The 18,470-nt window shown below is 32.8% G+C and overlaps 1 protein-coding gene across 2 annotated transcripts in view; it reads right to left on the reverse strand.

Moving 5' to 3' along the window:
* MYEF2 (myelin expression factor 2) overlaps positions 1 to 18,470 on the reverse strand; it is a gene marked incomplete at its 5' end in the record, with an annotated part of 30,918 nt that overhangs the window by 9,016 nt on the left and 3,432 nt on the right. Inside the window, 13 exons of one of the 2 annotated variants that reach the window (XM_082387680.1) lie at positions 1,534 to 1,605; positions 1,908 to 2,006; positions 2,312 to 2,380; positions 2,677 to 2,727; positions 4,214 to 4,315; positions 8,059 to 8,122; positions 8,242 to 8,291; positions 8,831 to 8,984; positions 9,676 to 9,867; positions 13,889 to 13,982; positions 14,087 to 14,094; positions 15,323 to 15,375; positions 16,607 to 16,815. In XM_082387680.1, coding sequence (XP_082243806.1) covers positions 1,534 to 1,605; positions 1,908 to 2,006; positions 2,312 to 2,380; positions 2,677 to 2,727; positions 4,214 to 4,315; positions 8,059 to 8,122; positions 8,242 to 8,291; positions 8,831 to 8,984; positions 9,676 to 9,867; positions 13,889 to 13,982; positions 14,087 to 14,094; positions 15,323 to 15,375; positions 16,607 to 16,815 — 1,217 coding nt within the window. The remainder of the gene's footprint in view (positions 1 to 1,533; positions 1,606 to 1,907; positions 2,007 to 2,311; positions 2,381 to 2,676; positions 2,728 to 4,213; positions 4,316 to 8,058; positions 8,123 to 8,241; positions 8,292 to 8,830; positions 8,985 to 9,675; positions 9,868 to 13,888; positions 13,983 to 14,086; positions 14,095 to 15,322; positions 15,376 to 16,606; positions 16,816 to 18,470) is intronic. The other variant, XM_082387681.1, reaches the window with a different exon arrangement.

Here is an 18,470-nt window from a genome sequence, read left to right on the forward strand (position 1 = left end):
TTGAATGTTAATGGCTAACTGAATCTGTTCATTCTATTATACATATACATTTCTAAAAAATTATATTCTGATCATAAAACATAAGTTACATAAATTTTCTATCAATTTTATTTCCTATGAATTTTATTCATTAATGTTATAGTAGTTTGCATCCTCATTTTTATCTTTTAATAATACCAAGCTTAGTAATTGTTAGAACAAAGACATATGGGGTAAATTCAAATAATTACAACTCCAACACATCAACTGTTGCTCTCATCATACTGTCCTACATAATATTCTTTTCCTAGCTTACCTTTCACCTCAGTATCTTGTTTCGCATACAATTGCTCTTTTCATATCAATTCGATTTTCAATAACCACAGAAAAACCTAACTTTTAGTCTCTATGTTATACAGAACTTGTGGAGATAACAACAAAAACTGGAATCACACTCCTTTAGCCAGAGCTTAAAAATCTAGCTTGTAGCTCGTGCCCACTTGACTCTTATACGTCGAGTCCCCTTTAACTATTCCACTCCTACTCTTTCTCAATCGTATCCTTTTTTCTCATACCTAATATCCCCATTCTAAAAATTAACATCACCCTCAAATTGGCATGCTGTGAATAACAAATATAAAATTAGGGGAACAGAAGTATAAACACTGAGGTGAAAAAGGAAGGTAGGAAAGTTATAATTAACAGGAAAATGGCCAAGGCTGAAAAGATGATGAAAAGAAGGAATGAAATGAGAAGCACGGTACAATGGAAGTTAAGTATCTTCAGCTGACAAGATTTTTTTAACTCACTCTTAGAAGAGTTCAAGTAGACTTTGTTTCCTATTTGTGAGATTTCAATCAATTAAAGGAAGTCGGTAACTATGGAGAGCTCACATAGACATGGTTCAGTAAGCAACACGGGCCAAAAACTAAGCCTTGTGTTAAGGCTTAATATAAGGCCTAAAATGTAGTAGTGGAAACAGACGGAAGAAATTTGGCATTCCCCAGTTTTGCAACAATAGTACTCTTGATTCTATCAAAGAAAAGGTTTAAGAAGCAAGGAAATAAGCATTTTTTTAACCTTGCCCTCAACCTCAGGAGGTCTCCAGAAGTGTTAGATCTGAGGTGATTCACCTGTGTTTACCAAAAGACACAATTTTTTTTCACAGATGAAATAAGCTAGTCTCCAATAGCAGTTATAGAGAATAAGCAAAGAAACAGAGTTGGTGCTAAAGCTAATGTTGTTCGTGACATATGATCAGAAAAAGCCCCAGATTCTTTAGTTGGAATAAAGGTTCTTGAATTGGGTGACAGTTAACACATATTCTGGTGTTAGTTTAGAAATGTCAAAGAAGTAAAATTCAAAGTTAGTTTAGAAATTTCCAACAGCGATAAATCAGTAAAGCTCAATAAATATCAAAATTTATTTCTAAATTATGACAAGTCATATTAACATATAAGAACAAAGTATTACAACACTACAATAACTACTCTTGCAAAGTTTTTTGCAAGTATTCAAATATTACTGTAAAATTCTAGTAAAATTTAAACCTACTTATTCCAGATCCTACTGGACCCATGTTAGAAGCTCCTATTCTTCCTGCAAACCCTCCAATCATTGCACTGCCTAAACAAGGATGGAAAGATAATATACTAATTAATTTAAATAATCATAGTTTAAAATTCCCAAGGTATTATGCTCTCAGAAGATGTACAATAACTGAAAAGTATAAAGTCTTCTACAAATAGGGTTCAAATATGTAAGACACTGAAAAAGAGAGCTAGTACATTAAAACCTCTGAAGTATTTTTCTTCAAGTAATAAATTGCACGAAACATTATAAATTTCTAATTTTTCATACAAAAAAAGACAGCCAAACTTCGAAAAATACAACCTGCAAAAAGAAAAGAAGTAAACAGCCAGCCCTACCAAGTCTACCAAAGGAATCTCCAAAGCCTCGATTTATTCCAATATCACCACGTCCAAAATCTCTCTCCATGCTACTAGTCATCGCACCACGGTATAGCTCTGAAAAGATTATGCAACAAATTAACCCTTTTTCAAGTATTATCAATAAACAGTAATCCATTTAGGAACTTATTGAAACTAAGCTGTAATGACAGCAACAGTCACAATACAAGAAGTCCATGATTTACCCAACCTACCTCACATGCCACAGATACCCTAGTCCCGCTCTGCCTGGCCCTACCCCCTGGTGCCCATACCTCCTCTGAAAACCTCTACAGTATCCATTCCTAAGTAAAGGGGGCACATTTTTAATAACGGGAAAAATGAACTGTAGCATACACATCCCACTACATACATTTACCTACCTCCCATTCGACCAACTCCTCCAAATCCTCCCATGCTACTCATTGCTTCCAGACCACCAAACCCAATTCCTATGGAATAAAGATTAAGTTTGAGACCTGTCATTTATATAGCTGAAAGGTACATCTTGTAAATATTAAGTCTCATCAGTAAGCTCTTCATCCACCCTACCTTGTGCAACTGCTTCCTAACACATCACCTCCCATATCCCTTAAGTATGTACCAGGCTCAATTTCTGCTAGCAGCCTTTAGGACGTGAGCCAACAGTAAACCATGACTTTTGTTTCCCTTGGAATTCTCAACATAGTTTCTAACTTACTAAACATGGTGATGGGTACATACAAAAAAAACAAATGCTTATACATACCTCCTCCAATTCTATTCATTCCTGCAAAACCTGGACCATCCATTCCCATACCTCAAATAAAATACACAATATGTACTTTCAGTAAATCTTATTTTAATGACTGAAGAATGACATAATGCAACACAGCAAAATAGATACCAATGGTCTAATCACAGTGGAATACTAGAGAAGCAGCAGGGCACAGATGGGACGGTTTAAAGTGCTATGCCACAGCAGTTGTCTAATCATGAGTCTTCAAAAAGGCCTCTCTGAATATTTATTAGACAAGAAAACAAAATTCACTGGTCATACTCACATTCAGTTAGAGAATACCTAGGACTAGGTAATCGTTCATTTTTTTTTTCAGCTCAGACACACAAATATCACTACAGCAGATTGAGAGATCAGGTCAGAAAGTAAGGACTCCTTTAAACATGGCAGCTAAGGGAGCAGTAAAAAATGAAAGAATAAAAATAGTATGTGTTTAGGAGGGTAGAGGGCCTAAGAGTAAGGGAGAAGATTTCCATCTGTTTAGATCATAATGATTACCATAACTACCCTCACAATTTAAAATGTAACTATAGCATCTCAACAAAAATAGAAACCAGATAGCATTAATTAGTCCATCAATTAAAACAGCAATTCTCAAAATATGGTCTAAGGACCTCTGAGGGTTCAATAGGTTGAAACTCCTTCATTATCCAAATAACACTAAGATATTGACTGTTTTACTCTCATTTTCTCATGAGTATAAGGTGGAATTTTCCAGAAACTACATGATAGATGACACTGTAACAAATTGAATGCAAAAGCAGATGTAAGAGCATGACTGTCTTGCATTAAGCCAAACATTAAAGAGATGTACAAAAAGGTGAAATAATATCACTCTTCTCACCAATTTTTGTATTGGAAAATACAATTTATTTTCTTAAAAATTACATTTATTTTAACACATAATGGGTTTATCATTGTTATATGTAAATTTTTTTAAATTTCTAAGTTTTAATTTCTAATACAGTAAATATTGACAAATATAACCACATAAACAAAAGCACTTTGGGGTCAACAAATTTTAAGAGTATAAAAGGGTTCTGAAACCAAAAAGTTTAAAAATCAATCTTCAAAGATAAACTGTAGGTTAGTCTACGTGAATAGTCAAACAGCTATCTGAAAAGCTACCCTCCCAACTAGATATTCAAATTTTAATTGCTTATATGGTAGTATTTCAGCCATTCCACAAATACTGTATATCCATGATACACAAGGCATAGACTATGTTGAATATTCTCCTTCTACCTTAAAGACAATTCAAAATCCAAAGTGCTAAAAGGCTACCTGTAACGTGGCTGGCCTCAGAGGAACCCTCCTGACCTTCTGTTCAACCTCTTTCATGTTCTCTGCTCTCCAAGGTTTCATTCCTTTTTCTGACTAAAGTAACATCTTAAATATTCAACTATAAACTACAGTCCTTTAAATATCATTACAAACTAGTAAATACAAGCTTTACAATGTAGCAAATGTATCATTTAAAAAGAAATAATAAAGTTAGACTACTCACCACTTGGACCTAAATTTCCCATTACACCACCTATGTTCAACTGGCTGGCACTAATAGGCTGTCCACCTGGACCAAGTCCCATTCCAATGCCTCCAAGACCACCTAAAACACAAATAAGAATATTATTACCAACTTATATATGATCAACTAACTGGCACTGAAAAATTTTTTCAAGCTATATGCCTGTAGTAGTATTTCTAAAATTTGGCAAATTTGTAAATAAGAGCACCAGTTCTTCTTTTAATTGGAATGCAGCACATTGAAGCCTCACTATAATATCATTTACTAATGAGAAGTGTTTTATGAAGCAGATCCATCTTATATCCCAGTTAAAGGCATACTGAAAAAGAGTAATGAAATACCAAGAGGATTTTGAACCACCTTATAAATGACATACATATCTGAAAATAAGAATATTGCTTGAATCTGTAGACCCTCTTAAAACCTAGGCATTACTTTTCAGATGGTTCAAATCAAACTAAAAAGTCAACAAACATGAAAACATTGAATAAAGCAAACGTTATACTACCTAGTTTTATCACTGACATATTTATTTATATAAATAAATATATTTATTTATATTTATATGGTATTTTAATTTATTTATATACTATGGTATACAGGGTTTTCACATCTATTATCCACAGATGAGGTAATTTTTGAGACTGTTAAGTTACTTGTACAATGCCATTTAACTACGTGATTAAGCTAAGACTAGAATTCAAGTTTTCTGTCTCTAAATCCAGTATTCTTTTTACTTTCTCTCTTAAACTAAGTTCACTGAAAAGAGACTGTAAGAAGATAATCTGATGACTTAAAGGCAGTGGGAACTGTTTTATTCTCCTAAATCTGAGTTTGGCTTAAAAGTTCTTGCTAGTCAATGTAGCAATTAGTAAGTGGTAAGGGCTGAGAAAACCATATACTATATATGTTTTCTTAAAAAGAGTACAGAAGCATGTAGTGTTAAATTGGAGAAAGAGCAATGTGACCTGGTAAAAGAAATATCTTTTTTAGCTCAGTCCCTAAAAATGGTTCAAAGCAATAGCACACTTGACTATCAACAATGCTCATGTCTACACCTAAAACTCTTATTTTCATCTCTGATATCATTCTTCACTAAAAGGAACCAGGCCTCTTTGAAAGTAGGCCAATCTCATGTCTTTGAACAAGAAAAATCTTCATGGATCTGGGAAATCCCATTTTCACCAGAAAGTAATAGCAGAGGCATAGGAAATGAGAGGCCCCCACTTACCAAGTTATAATAATTTGAGAAAAAGAAGTGGGGGGTTGGGGAGAAAGGAAAAAAATAGGGAGGTTAATAATGATTAACTTAACTAAAACAACAAACTGATTCTGTTAAAGTCTATGAGTTCATATTACATCTCAATAGAGTACATAAAACCATAAATCTTGAAAAGAACAGATATAAAAGTATGAATGTAATTTTTAAATCTAAATAAATTGAAAAGTACTAACAGTGGAAAAGTCAATCGAAAGCCCCTACTTTATAAAACCAGGATATTAAAAGATGACACCCTGAGTGATAAGGAAGGGCAGGAAAGGACTGCCCTACAAAGGGAGAACAGGTAATATTCAAAGACATGTAAGCTGAGCATTTTCGAGAATTTATTTTAAAAAACTAGTTTCTCAATTGTGAAAGCCCTATAAACAGTAATCCACATCCACACTGTAGTAAAACTGCATGCCAAAGACAAAGATCTTAAAATCAGCTACATGAAGAGCACAGCTAATCTATAAAGAAAGGACAGTTCAACTGATAGCTGACTCGATAGCAACAATAGAAGCCAGTAGACTGGAATATTTTTAAAGTGTTGAGAGAAAATAAGTACCTTAAACTATATAACCAGCGAAACTATCTTTGAAGACATTTATAGACAAACCAAAATTAAGAGAATTTACTGACAACAGATACTCATTGAAAGAGCTTTTAAAATACATGCTTCAGGGGGAAAAAATAGTGCCAGGGCCTGTGAAAGCAGATGATAAGTAATAATAATGCCTAATTTGTGGGACTGGAAACAAAGCAATATATAACTAAAACACTGAGCAATAATAGCACATAATTCAGTAGGAAAGTGATTAGAATTAGAGCATTCAAAGGTCATTCTACTATTGAGAATAATTATATTAACTTCAGACATTATATAGACATATTAAAATATCCAGGATAATAACCAAAAGAGAAAGATAGGAGAAAAATAAATATAAACATTTGTAAAAAAAAAAGAAAAAGAAAAAGAAAACACAAAATAAGATAATGGGAATTAATCCAAATAAATCTACAAATGTGAATAAACAAAACAAAGCTGTTGTATCTACATTACTATTAGACAAATGACTTAAAGGTAGTTACTAAGTATGAAATCACTCTATAATGATAAAATCTTGATTCACTAAGAAAATATATCAGTTCTAAACCTGCATGCACCTACTGAATTAGTCTCAAAATAGTTCAAGTAAAAACAAGAAAAAATATGCAAATTCACCATTATAGCAGGGAATTTTACCATAAACTTATCTCAGTAATTGATGGCACAAGCAGACAAAATTACTAGCAGAGATATAATTTAAATGATTAACAAATTTGATTTAATGGACATATACAGAACAGTATACTGCACACCTGGAGTATTTATTAAAATGTATCATATATTAGGCCACAATGCAAAGTTCAAATTAATTAATTAATTCCAAGGAATCACAGAGACCATCTTCTATGACCATACTGTTAAGTTAGAAATTAGTAAGAAAAAAACGTATACATTTGGAAATTCAAAAATATATGACTTAGGAAGAAATCATAATGGTAATTTAATAAAAATTAAATCACAATAAAGACACTCTATAGCAAAACTTGTATATAGTGGCCAAATTTATAGTCATAACTACTTGTATTAAAAAAGAGGCTGCAAATTAGTGAAGTACATATTCAACTTAAGGAGTTAGGACAAAAATAAGAGACTAAACCCAAAGAAATAGAGAACACGAGATAGTATTTACTGAGTGCTTACATTATGCCAGAACTGTTCTAAGTGCTTTACATATACTATATATTAATTCATGTAATACTCATGCCAACCCCATGAGTAGGTACTATCAAGCATCTTCATTTTGAACATGGGGTATTGAGACACAGATGTTAAGTACATCATATTGCTGTTTTATAATCCTTTGGAAAACAATTTGATAATACTGATCAATGAGCATACCTGAAAACCTGTAAATCTACATCAAGATATCTATCTTAAGGAAATAACCAAAAACATACCAAAGATTTGTATACAAAAAGAAAGAAAAAGAAAAAACTCTATTGGTGATTAAAGGGAAAATGTTAAAATACCTAAAATATATACAACAGTGAAATAGTTATGGAGCATCCATATGATAGATTATTAATAGCCAATAAATTTTGGAAAGAATTTTTAACATAGAATAATGCTTTTGTTAAACAAAAAAATAAAAAATTATTTATATGGTAGTTCTCAACTATGTAAAAAAATACACCTAGAAGGAAAGACTGGAAGGAAATGCACAAAAATGTTATAATGGAGGTTACTTATGGGTGGTAAAATCACAACGATTTTTTTCCCCCTCACATATGAGCTTAACAAATTTTTTAGTATATATTGCTTTTATAATCAGAAAAAACTACAAAAAGAAAGAAAAGTGTCACATATAATCAATTATGCCAAACTAGCTCCATAACTCCAAACACCAAACTGTGGACAACTTGGGAAGTAGGCACAAAAATAAAGTTTTGCTTAGCATATAATGAAACTGAAAAAGAACAGTCTGTATTACTTCTAATAATAGCTTTTACTTACGTGGTAATTGTGGTGTTTTACTATCATGTGAACGGTAGTCTTCATGAGGGACAGACTTGTCATCCTAATTGCAAAAAAGTTTATTATATGGTTAATATATAATTAAAAAGATCTGTAACATAGAAGAGAGCAGATAAAACATCTGAAGAGGTTGGAGAGTTGAAGTGATATACAGGAACTCACCATTTTCACATGCATAGGTCTATCAAACAAAAACTGCCCATTGAACATAGCTGTTGGTTCAGTCAAGGAAAGCCAGTTAGGCAACTATGAAATTATACTTGAACACAAACACATTTTTAATAATCATATTTACCATCAGACTATCTCCAATACTTTTAAAAACATCTTTAGTATTTTACTTATTTGTATTAGTCTCTTTCGCATACTCAAAAATCTTCAGTTCTTTGCTTTATAGTTTTATTTTATAAATATCTTTTAATTCAACCACTGCAAAAAGAAAATTAACAAGGCTTCATTTAAAGCAACTGTATTAATGTACAATGAATTACATTACTGTCAACAGCATGTATACAATTAGTTGTGGTAGGAAGAGAAAGTAGAAAAAAGTTCATACCAGGCCTATACAATATGGCTAATTCAAGTTTTAAGAGTGACTTTAGTACTTGGACATAGTAAAGGTTTTATGTGCTGGAGACCAAATTCTAATACACATTTCTAAGCCAGGCAACCTTAAATTCCATAATCCCCACAAAATGGTATCAAACTTCTTCAACCTTATTAAATAATGCTAAAGTGTAAATCAGGATACAAATTGCTTGAACTGCTTCAATTGCTTGTTCAAAAGTGACTGTGCCCATTCCTCTGCTCTTGCCATCTTTGTCTTCTTTAATATCTGCCCGCTTTACAGTTCCAGCTATGCTGAACACTTCCTTTAGCTTCTTCCAACCAACTTTGAAGTCAAGCTTAATATAAAATTATATAAAGTTACATACCTATTAACTCCTCTCCCCACTTATAAATAATACAAATCTTTTCTAAACTCTCAAAAATATAAAGAACTATAATTCTTGTTAAACAGTATATCAATAGTATTCACGTAGAAACATCTTAAACTGTTAAAGAACGGTTAAGCTACATCTACATTGTTCCTTACCCTTAATTTTTTTAATTCCCAAAACAGTCTCTCAGAGCTGCTCAATCCTGTTTTGTACATTTGAAACTTTCATATCTATTTTTACTGACAGAAATTCAGATTTTGGAAAGTATGGTTGATATCACTGACTTTCAAAAGCTTAGAACAAATGACAAACCAACTACAACATGCACATTCACAAATATCAAAGCTAAAGAAAGAAATCCATTTACCAATATGAACAAAAATCACATATAATGTAAGTACATAATTTCAAGAACTGCTTAAGTGTTTATAAATTCCACAGTTCTGTTTTAAAAAATCCTAAATACTTGTATTTACACTCTGACCTTATATTTATGGACTTAAATTGGGTTTGAGTTTACAATGATTACTGTTTTGCTTAGTTAAAAACAAGCAAAATGTTCTATAAACCTATGACCCATTCATCTAATTAAATAATCTCATGATTAGAACTAAATATCTGAATGGCAAATTTTTAGAGTAAAGCTTAAACTTACATTAGCAACAAAAATTGTGGAACCAAGTCTACCAGCCTGCAAATTACTGATAACCTCAGGAGGAATGTTTGGATTATTGAGAATGGAAGGTGGTAAATTCATCAATCCCGATCCCATGTCGGGCACATGTCCTCCTGGAAATGATCCTCCTGTTCGTTGCAATGCCCTACGAGCATTTTCTCCATCAGGATCCTATAACATACAGTGAATGTTAAATGCCACTAGATACATCAGTAAGTCTATATCACTAAAATAACAACTTCAAATTCTACAGCAGCTATCCCAACTGGCTCAAATTAGTGGCCCTCTTGAAGAGTGAGCTTTTTTCTCATCCAGAGAATTCAGTCCCATAAAAACCTGTGGATAGACAAAAGATTTCAGTCTCCAGGGATGTCAATTAAATACCTCTTTCCAATCACTAAAGTCACTTAAGAACTTGAAATTAGTTTAATTTTGTCCTCATACAGGTATACAAGTATATGGCACACACACATAAATCCACATAACTCAAAGAGGAACAAAATACTTACTGTGACTCTTATTCTCACCACTATATGCCCAATGTAATGCCAAATTCATACTAACTCAAAGTTTTCAACAGCAGAACAGCTTGTTATGAAACCCAGGAATACTGGGGTAGAGGGGAACTGTTATAATGTGTAAATTTCATTCCCAAACAAAATACAATTATCCACTTTCCAAACTCTTTCCATCCTCAACAATGATTATGATCTGAGATGGAGGGAGAAGGGAGATAAAGGTATGAAGAATGGTACTAAACACTGTTTGGTTTTTGTTTTTGTTTTCTTTAGTTCATTGACTTTTAAGAGAAATATGCTGCCTTTAAACAAAGCAAAAAAGGCAAGCTTAAACATACTTCTCACTCATCTCAGTAAGTAGAGTACAAAAAGAAAACAAAAACCACATAAACACACAGATAGACTATCACCTGCAATACCAAATGATTATGATATATGTAACCATCAACTCTACTCTGCTGGCCTCCATCTGGGAATACTAATAAAAAGAAAGTTGGATGACTTTAATAAATTTTCTAGGAAGGCTGGGAAATAGAAGGTGAAGTGAATGTAAGAGTAAAGGTATTCTGGCATCCAATGTATTCCATCACCATGAAGAAATAAAAAGAAATACAAAAGCAAAGAAATTAATGTTTTGAAGAATGCTATAAAACTCTTTAAGTTAATAAATAAATGCTTCAGGTCTAAGGTTTCAAAATCTTGCACAAATACAGACTTAGAATAGTGGTTACCTATGGGTAAGGAGGAGGACATAGCAGGGAAGATGCTTCATGAACCATTAAGACAGATTGTTTGTCCTTCACATCTTAACATTAATAAAACATATTGTTATATTTTGATTTTTTTAGGTATGACATATATATAAACATATATACACACAAAAATATAAACACACATATATCATAAAACATATATAAAATACAAATTATGTAAAACCACCTACTATATAGCATGATTTTTATTCCTCTTTTCTCCTTAGATGTCAGCCTGCCAGTCATTGCCTGCTATTGCTGTGAGAGGGCCTATAATAAGTTTACAACTGCTATTAAACCTCAATTAATTAAATTTAAAAATGCAATTCTAATATCTGTTAATGAACATTGGAAATATACTTATCCCTAGACTCGAACTAGTATTTCTCAGCACTGACCCCAGACACCCATGTGGAAATCAGATAATTCCAAGACAGGGACCTTTAGAGATATTAATCCGAAAAAGTTAACTGAATAAAGAACACCTCATCATTTAGCCAGGCCAAACTCAACCATTTCTCTCTTTAGGAAGTAAAAAATGGGAGTATCCTATATCAACTTGGATCACATAACTCTACTATAGGGTCTCTGAAATATTACTGAGGATCTACAATGTGCTAAAACTTAAAAGAACACAAACAATATGGGCTTGGCCTTTAGCATCCAATAAACTTTTTTTCCAGTTTAAAAAAAAAAAGACACAGAATCTAAAATACTTGTCTTTTTTTTTTTTTGGCCACACTGTGCGCCTCATGGGATCTTAGTTCCCCGACTAGGAACTGAACCCCTGCCCTTGGCAGTGAGACCACAGAGTCCTAACCACTGGACCGCCAAGGAATTCCATATAACACTGGTCATTTGAAGAGGAATAGGAAACATCATAAAAAAGCAAGTCATAATCCTCAAAATAATAATTTCCCAAATGGTGGCTGTTCTACAAATGTCACCTTTTGGGAAATTATTAGGGTATCAGCATATTTCTGGAAAACTGGTCCTGGCTTACGCATAAAAATTACCAAATAAATGGCTGGCACAGATTACAACAGTCTAAACTTTCTCTACCGATTTTCTACATCTCAGTCAAAATATTTAAAAACAAAAAAAAAAAAAAAAGGAAAGAATAAGCCCCTAGGCTCAAATAGAATTAGAGAAATTCAGAAGCTGACTCCAATAAAGGGACATGGGACACCTGTATTTGTTGGCAGCATGGCCTTTAATTTTAAGCTATTATCACCTCATATCCAGGAACAAGAGACCAAGGACCAGTAACACTCCCACCTTGGGCAGGAATAACAACAATCAAAATTATTATTACAGGGACTTCCCTGGTGGCGCAGTGGTTAAGAATCCGCCTGCTAATGCAGGGGACACGGGTTCGAGCCCTGGTCCAGGAAGATCCCACATGCCGCGGAGCAACTAAGCCAGTGCGCCACAACTACTGAGCCTGCGCGCTAGAGCCCGCGAGCCACAACTACTGAGCCCAAGTGCCACAACAACTGAAGCCAGTGCACCTAGAGCCTGTGCTCCGCAACAAGAGAAGCCTCTGCAATAAGAAGTCCGTGCACTGCAATGAAGAGAACCCCCCCCGCTAGCCGCAACTAGAGAAAGCCCGTGCAAAGCAACAAAAACCCAATGCAGCCAAAATAAATAAATAAAATTTTTTTTAAAGTTAAAAAAAATTATTATTACAGCTAACATTTATTATGTAGTTACAATATTTTCAGCACTGTGCTAAGTGCTTTATATAATAGAATTATAACAAATACGTAACATTTATTGTTTTACATATATTAACTCTTTGAGTCCTCATAACACTATCAGATAGATTCTAGTATCATATCCATTTTAGTGATAATAAAACAGAGAGGTTAAGTAATTTGCCCTGGGTCAGATTCTCTGATGCCAGAGCCTGAGTTTTTTTAATCCTCATAAATGTATCTCATTTAATCCTCATAAAAACCCTAACTAGGTAAGTATTATCTGTATACTATTATAATTACTAAGGTTTAGAGAATAACGCAACTAAGTCACACAGCTAGAAAGTGATAGAGCTGGGACTCAAACCAATATCATACTAAATTAAATTGTGACTGACAGTACTGCTCTACAATGATTTGTATCCATGTTGGTGGAAACTCTTCAGGGTCCCAAAGTTACATCCTCTATCATTTTTTACTATAGACTTTAGCAAGGATATATACATACGTGGTCTGTGATCAACTATTCAGATAAGATCAACAATATGAACTAAAGAAAGACATGAAAATGACTTCTATTCAAGCTAATCATTTCCAAGGTAAACTACACCTAACTGTAAACAGTTTTTCATGTATCTTCTGATCATTCTTTTGTCAACATATTTATACACTGTTTCATACAACAGGAACATCTCCACTTTAGGGGTTTCCAAGTTCCAGTTATAAATTTCACTAACCGATTTATAACTTTTCTTAAATTTTAATCTGGCATAGTTTCAGGTTAATTTTATTAAAAGTGAATTATCAATTTTATTCAAATCCATAAGGAATTTGCATTATTAAGCAAACTTTAATTATCAACTAGAATATCTACAATATTTCTTAAATCTAAAACAGTCTAAAAACTGAAAATGTTTATACCCAGTAAAGTCAGCACCTTAAGTTTGTCATCTTTAAATTTCTGTGTCCTGTAATTTTTTTAAATCATATACCCCTGCTTATAATAACTTGGAACAAATCATATACATAGGATACTGCTTAAGGGCAAATAGGAAATCATGTACAAGCAAAACTATCATCAATTGTATAATGCTTTAATAAGCATCTACCCTTTAAAAAAAAAAAAATGCTGTAATCAGATAAATAACCTTACTAGATGACAATCCAAACAAGACATGTCCTTACATTCAAATGTTTAAATTATTCCAAATATAAGAAATCTTACCTCTTTGATATTCAAGGGTCTTCCGCTAAGATCATATTTGTTCATAGTTTCTAGTGCTTTCTTGACAAATTCTTCATCTTTGAATTCAACCACACTTAATGGGGAAAAAATTTATAGGAAATGTTTATGTACTAAGATTTTTTTTCCAATCATAAGTTTAAATTTGACTTAAGATACTTAAAAAAAGAAAATTCTTACCCACAACCCTATATCCAGGTAGATTTGTCAATATATGCAAAAGAAAAAAAGTTCTGGATCAGTAGACGAAGTTAATGGCAGATGCTAACATTTAAATCATTAAAAATCAATAATACAATCATTCTTTGTCTTTTAGACCTCCAGAACCTAACAGGCACGTGACCACAAATTTTCTGTAAATTTTTAGATCTATCTATTTAAGATTGTAGAATCTAGCATCTAACAAGCTTGGAGCACATTTTTACTTTTAGATGACTCTTCTTTAAAACTAAAGTAATGTCATCCCACAAATTCAATCAAAAGTAACTCAAGGAAGTAACTGAAGGCTCTCAAATACCTATCTTTACATTGTTACAAATATTTTTGAAAGATATATGGTACACAAATAGTTTTTGATGTAAATTTTTCAATTTTTATTAAAATCAAAATAGGAAATATTAATCTAATGTTAAACAAAGTTCTCAAAACTGGCTGCACACAATTTAATAGCATCCAGTTGTAAGTATATATAAAAAAAAAAACTATGCTAAAGAAACAAATTAGTAGAATCATTTTTTAAATAATTCCTTGTCAATATTACTGTTCAAAGTGCCATTTGAATGTGATGACAAAGTTTTTATTTCTCATGCACCCAACTGGTTTTTGCTAGTATAATTAAACATTGTTAAAAAGCTTTCCATTATATTCTTCAATATATTGCTTTCTTGCTAAAAATCAAAATCTACTATCAACCAATTCCTTCTGTGTCAATTTAATCATCAATGTTATTCATAACAATTGGTCAGAGCACTGCCTTTTATGTAGTCCTGCAGACTACCAAATTAGGCTCTTCAGTGCAAGTTTCAAACGTACATTCTGAATTAACACCTTTAAGCTATAGGCCTCTCATAGAACTCTTAGGAAATATTATCAATTCAGTGATTTTTAAAATATCCTTAAAGACATCAAAACACAACAAAAAAAAATCCTATATTAAAATCTATTGGCTAAGAAGCATTACCTTAGAGCATTAGAAAAGTGAATGCCCTTTATGAGCATTTACAAAACCCATCCCTTCAAGGCAGCTAGTTTGGTTTGTATAAGTGTCAGACTTGCTAGTATAAAGCCTCAAATCTTTCATAATAAAGTAAAACAAAATGAAACTTAAGTTTCCAAAAACTGGTACAAGTATTATACAAAAAGTAAACTGCTGAGGAACTTTTAAACCTCAAGCAGATTATTGCCCACAGCACTTACCCTTGATTTTCCTTCCGCATCCTTAAAGAGCTCCACGTATGTAACCTCACCAACTACATAAGACATACAAAAGGAAGATACCAAGAAACAATACATTTAAACACCAATATCTTGCTTTACTGCACACCTGTGCACAACTCTACAGAAAAGCACCTATTATTCACCAACAATCAAAACCAGACCAACATACTTCCTGTCAATGGCTATGTAAATTTAACTAATTTTCAGAAATGTACATCATCCACATTCTCTAAAAAAGCTAACAACCATATTAACCTAATTCATGCTACAGATCATATTTTGGCCAGCATGATATAGTTGGTGAACAAATGCACATGTACATACAAATGGTCCCTTAGCCTATCATATTAAAAACATCAACATTAGCACTTTTCAAATAACTTTGGTCGCCTACACACAACAGCTGTTTTAAGGTGACTTTCTACCTGAATGTCTTCAATCTTGTTTGCCGTCAGTAAACTAAATTTACAAGTCATGCTTCACAGCAAGCCACACACTTTCTAAATAAAGTCAATGAATAAAACCAATCAAATAGTTGTCACCTTACAACAGATACACCAATGCAAATTTTTTTTTATTTATTAGAAGAGATCAGCCTCAAAACCAAGTACGTAGTTTGCAGGACTGTTGAAACTCAATTTTTCAAGAGATAACAAAACTAACTTTTACAAGATCAAGTATTAAAAATATTTTTCCCCAAAATCAACCATGTATATAAAATGAAAGTTTTCAGGTTATTCTGAAAACAAAACTGCAACAGCAGTAACGCAATTTTAATATAGAACTGCAGAGACAGCATCATGGCATTCATGACAATGCAAACAAAATGAATTCCACAGCCAGATTCCAGACTCCACCGAGATAATAACAAAACAGCTTTTGGAAAAAAAAATAATCAGACCTTATTATTCATACATTAACACACTAAATGTATTGCTTACCTAATGCAATAGGCCTTTAAAAATCTATAAAAACTTCAACTAGACAAAGCAATCACTTTAACAAAATTCTTGGTGGCATGCATATGCTGGCTCGCTACTACCCCACTAAAATGGCAAAAAAAAAAAAAAAAAAACTTCATTTATCCATACTACCTTGTAATGAAATTGTGTCAAGTGAAAGAAGAGGAAAAGATTAATTTATGTGTCAAAAAAATCAATTTTTTGAGTCTGTGTGGCTAAGAGGAATAAAAAAAAGTTTGCTTAGCTCCCTCCTCATTCTATATGAAAATAATCCAACAATGGGTTTATCAAAAATAGTTACCTTTTTCTCTCATTAGATCTTTAATGGCTTGCCATTTCATGTCATATGGGATGTTGCTAATAAAAACTCTGTTACGATTTGGACCCTTCTTTTCTCCAGTGCCTGAATTCTTGTCTTTTGAATAAGGATGAAATCTGTTGGCTTTCTTATTTCCTGTAGATTTTTCTTTTAATTCAGATTTCTCTTCTTTGACTGATTCATCATTCTCCCTGTGAATTAAAAATAAAACAAAAAACAGAACAACAAAAAGAAAACCTCAGCGGGGCTTCCATAATGTAAGTCTACGTTAAATAAATATTTCATGTTTATCACTTCACTTCACAAAATTCTCCCCTAAGTTAGACCTCAGCAAAGCAGCTGGAGACTCAGCTTACTGGCTTTGAAATTACCCAATGTCTTTTCAAAGCAATGATTTGGGCATATTACCAAAGTTCTCATTTAACAACCCTCCTTTTTTTCTGTATTAAACAGCTGCAGCATTCAAACAAACCCAGTTTTTCCCATCATACTACTTAATAAACGTTGTTAGAACCTAACAAGAGGGTAAAATGGGTGATTTTATTCCTAGAGTATATTAAAACTTCCACCTTTAATGGAGAATTAACTTTCTGGGCCTCATTCAGAACTCTACAAAAATTAATTTACAAAATGACACCCAGAAAAAGTTTCTCTCTTACAGGTTAATGGTTTTCTCCCAGAACTTTCCTCTTCCATCGCTTTAAGAACATAATTAAAACATAATTTTATCTATATACTCCCATATGACTCTCATAATTTTTGTCTCTTCCCAATTTGGTCAACATAGAAAAATGATAAGGTATCCTATTTTCATGCCCAATATTTTCTGTGTTTTAACCTATAAAACTAGGATAGCATACTTCATAGAATCATGCCATTTTTATTAGTAGTATCACCTAAAATGGTGGGATGGGATGGAGAAGGGAAGCAGTACTTAAATGCAACATGAACCAGAATTTTATAAATCTACTTTTTAATGAGGTCCTAACTGGAAAAATATTTAACTTATAAGACTGCAATCACATTACAACTATATGATGCTATCCACCAAGCACCTATAACATGTTAAGTATACACTTAAAGCAAACCCTAAAGATAAAAATCTGGAGATACATTTTAAAAATGCAATTTACTTTTCAAAAGTAATTTTTTTTTCTTTTTTTACAGAAGAAACAATAGATTTCTTTTAAGTCATTAATTACCCTAGTGAATTTAAAACTAATTAAAACTTCGATTTTAAAGCAATTTTTCACAAACATATATTAAGAAAAATCTCTGGGAATGACATCCAGGAATCTGAATCTTTTAAAGCTTTCTGGATTATTCTGACAACCAATCAGGCTTCATAATCCAGGCTCTATATTATCTTCTAAGCCAAGCGACTGTGGGAATCTATACACTGCAGTGCTCCACACACACCTCTTACTGTAGTCATTTGTTCCACAATATAGTGAAGTTTTCAGACACTGTTCTTCTGAGCAAGTAACAACGCAGCCATAAATATAGTATGTGAAACTCTATGAGAACAGAAACTATCTGCATTGGTGTCAGCGGCATCTAGCGTGGTAACATGTGCTCGATAAATATTAATTTTTGAATGAATAGTCAATTAAGAACCCACAGATGATGCTACTGTCTGCCAGAAAAACTGCTAAAATCAAGGAAGACACATTAGGGCCAAACATGCTTTGCTACCTCTTCAGACCTTGACAGGGACACCTTCACTATCAAACATCTTCCCTCATCAGAAACAGCATGCCTGGAAGTGGTCTTCTCAACTGTCCAACTCTAGCAAGTACTGACCTGTCTGAACAGAGTGGCACTCCTATAAATGGCAGCAAGCAGT

Source organism: Balaenoptera borealis (genome assembly GCF_965194805.1).
Source record: "Balaenoptera borealis genome assembly, chromosome: 3".
NCBI lineage: Eukaryota > Metazoa > Chordata > Mammalia > Artiodactyla > Balaenopteridae > Balaenoptera > Balaenoptera borealis.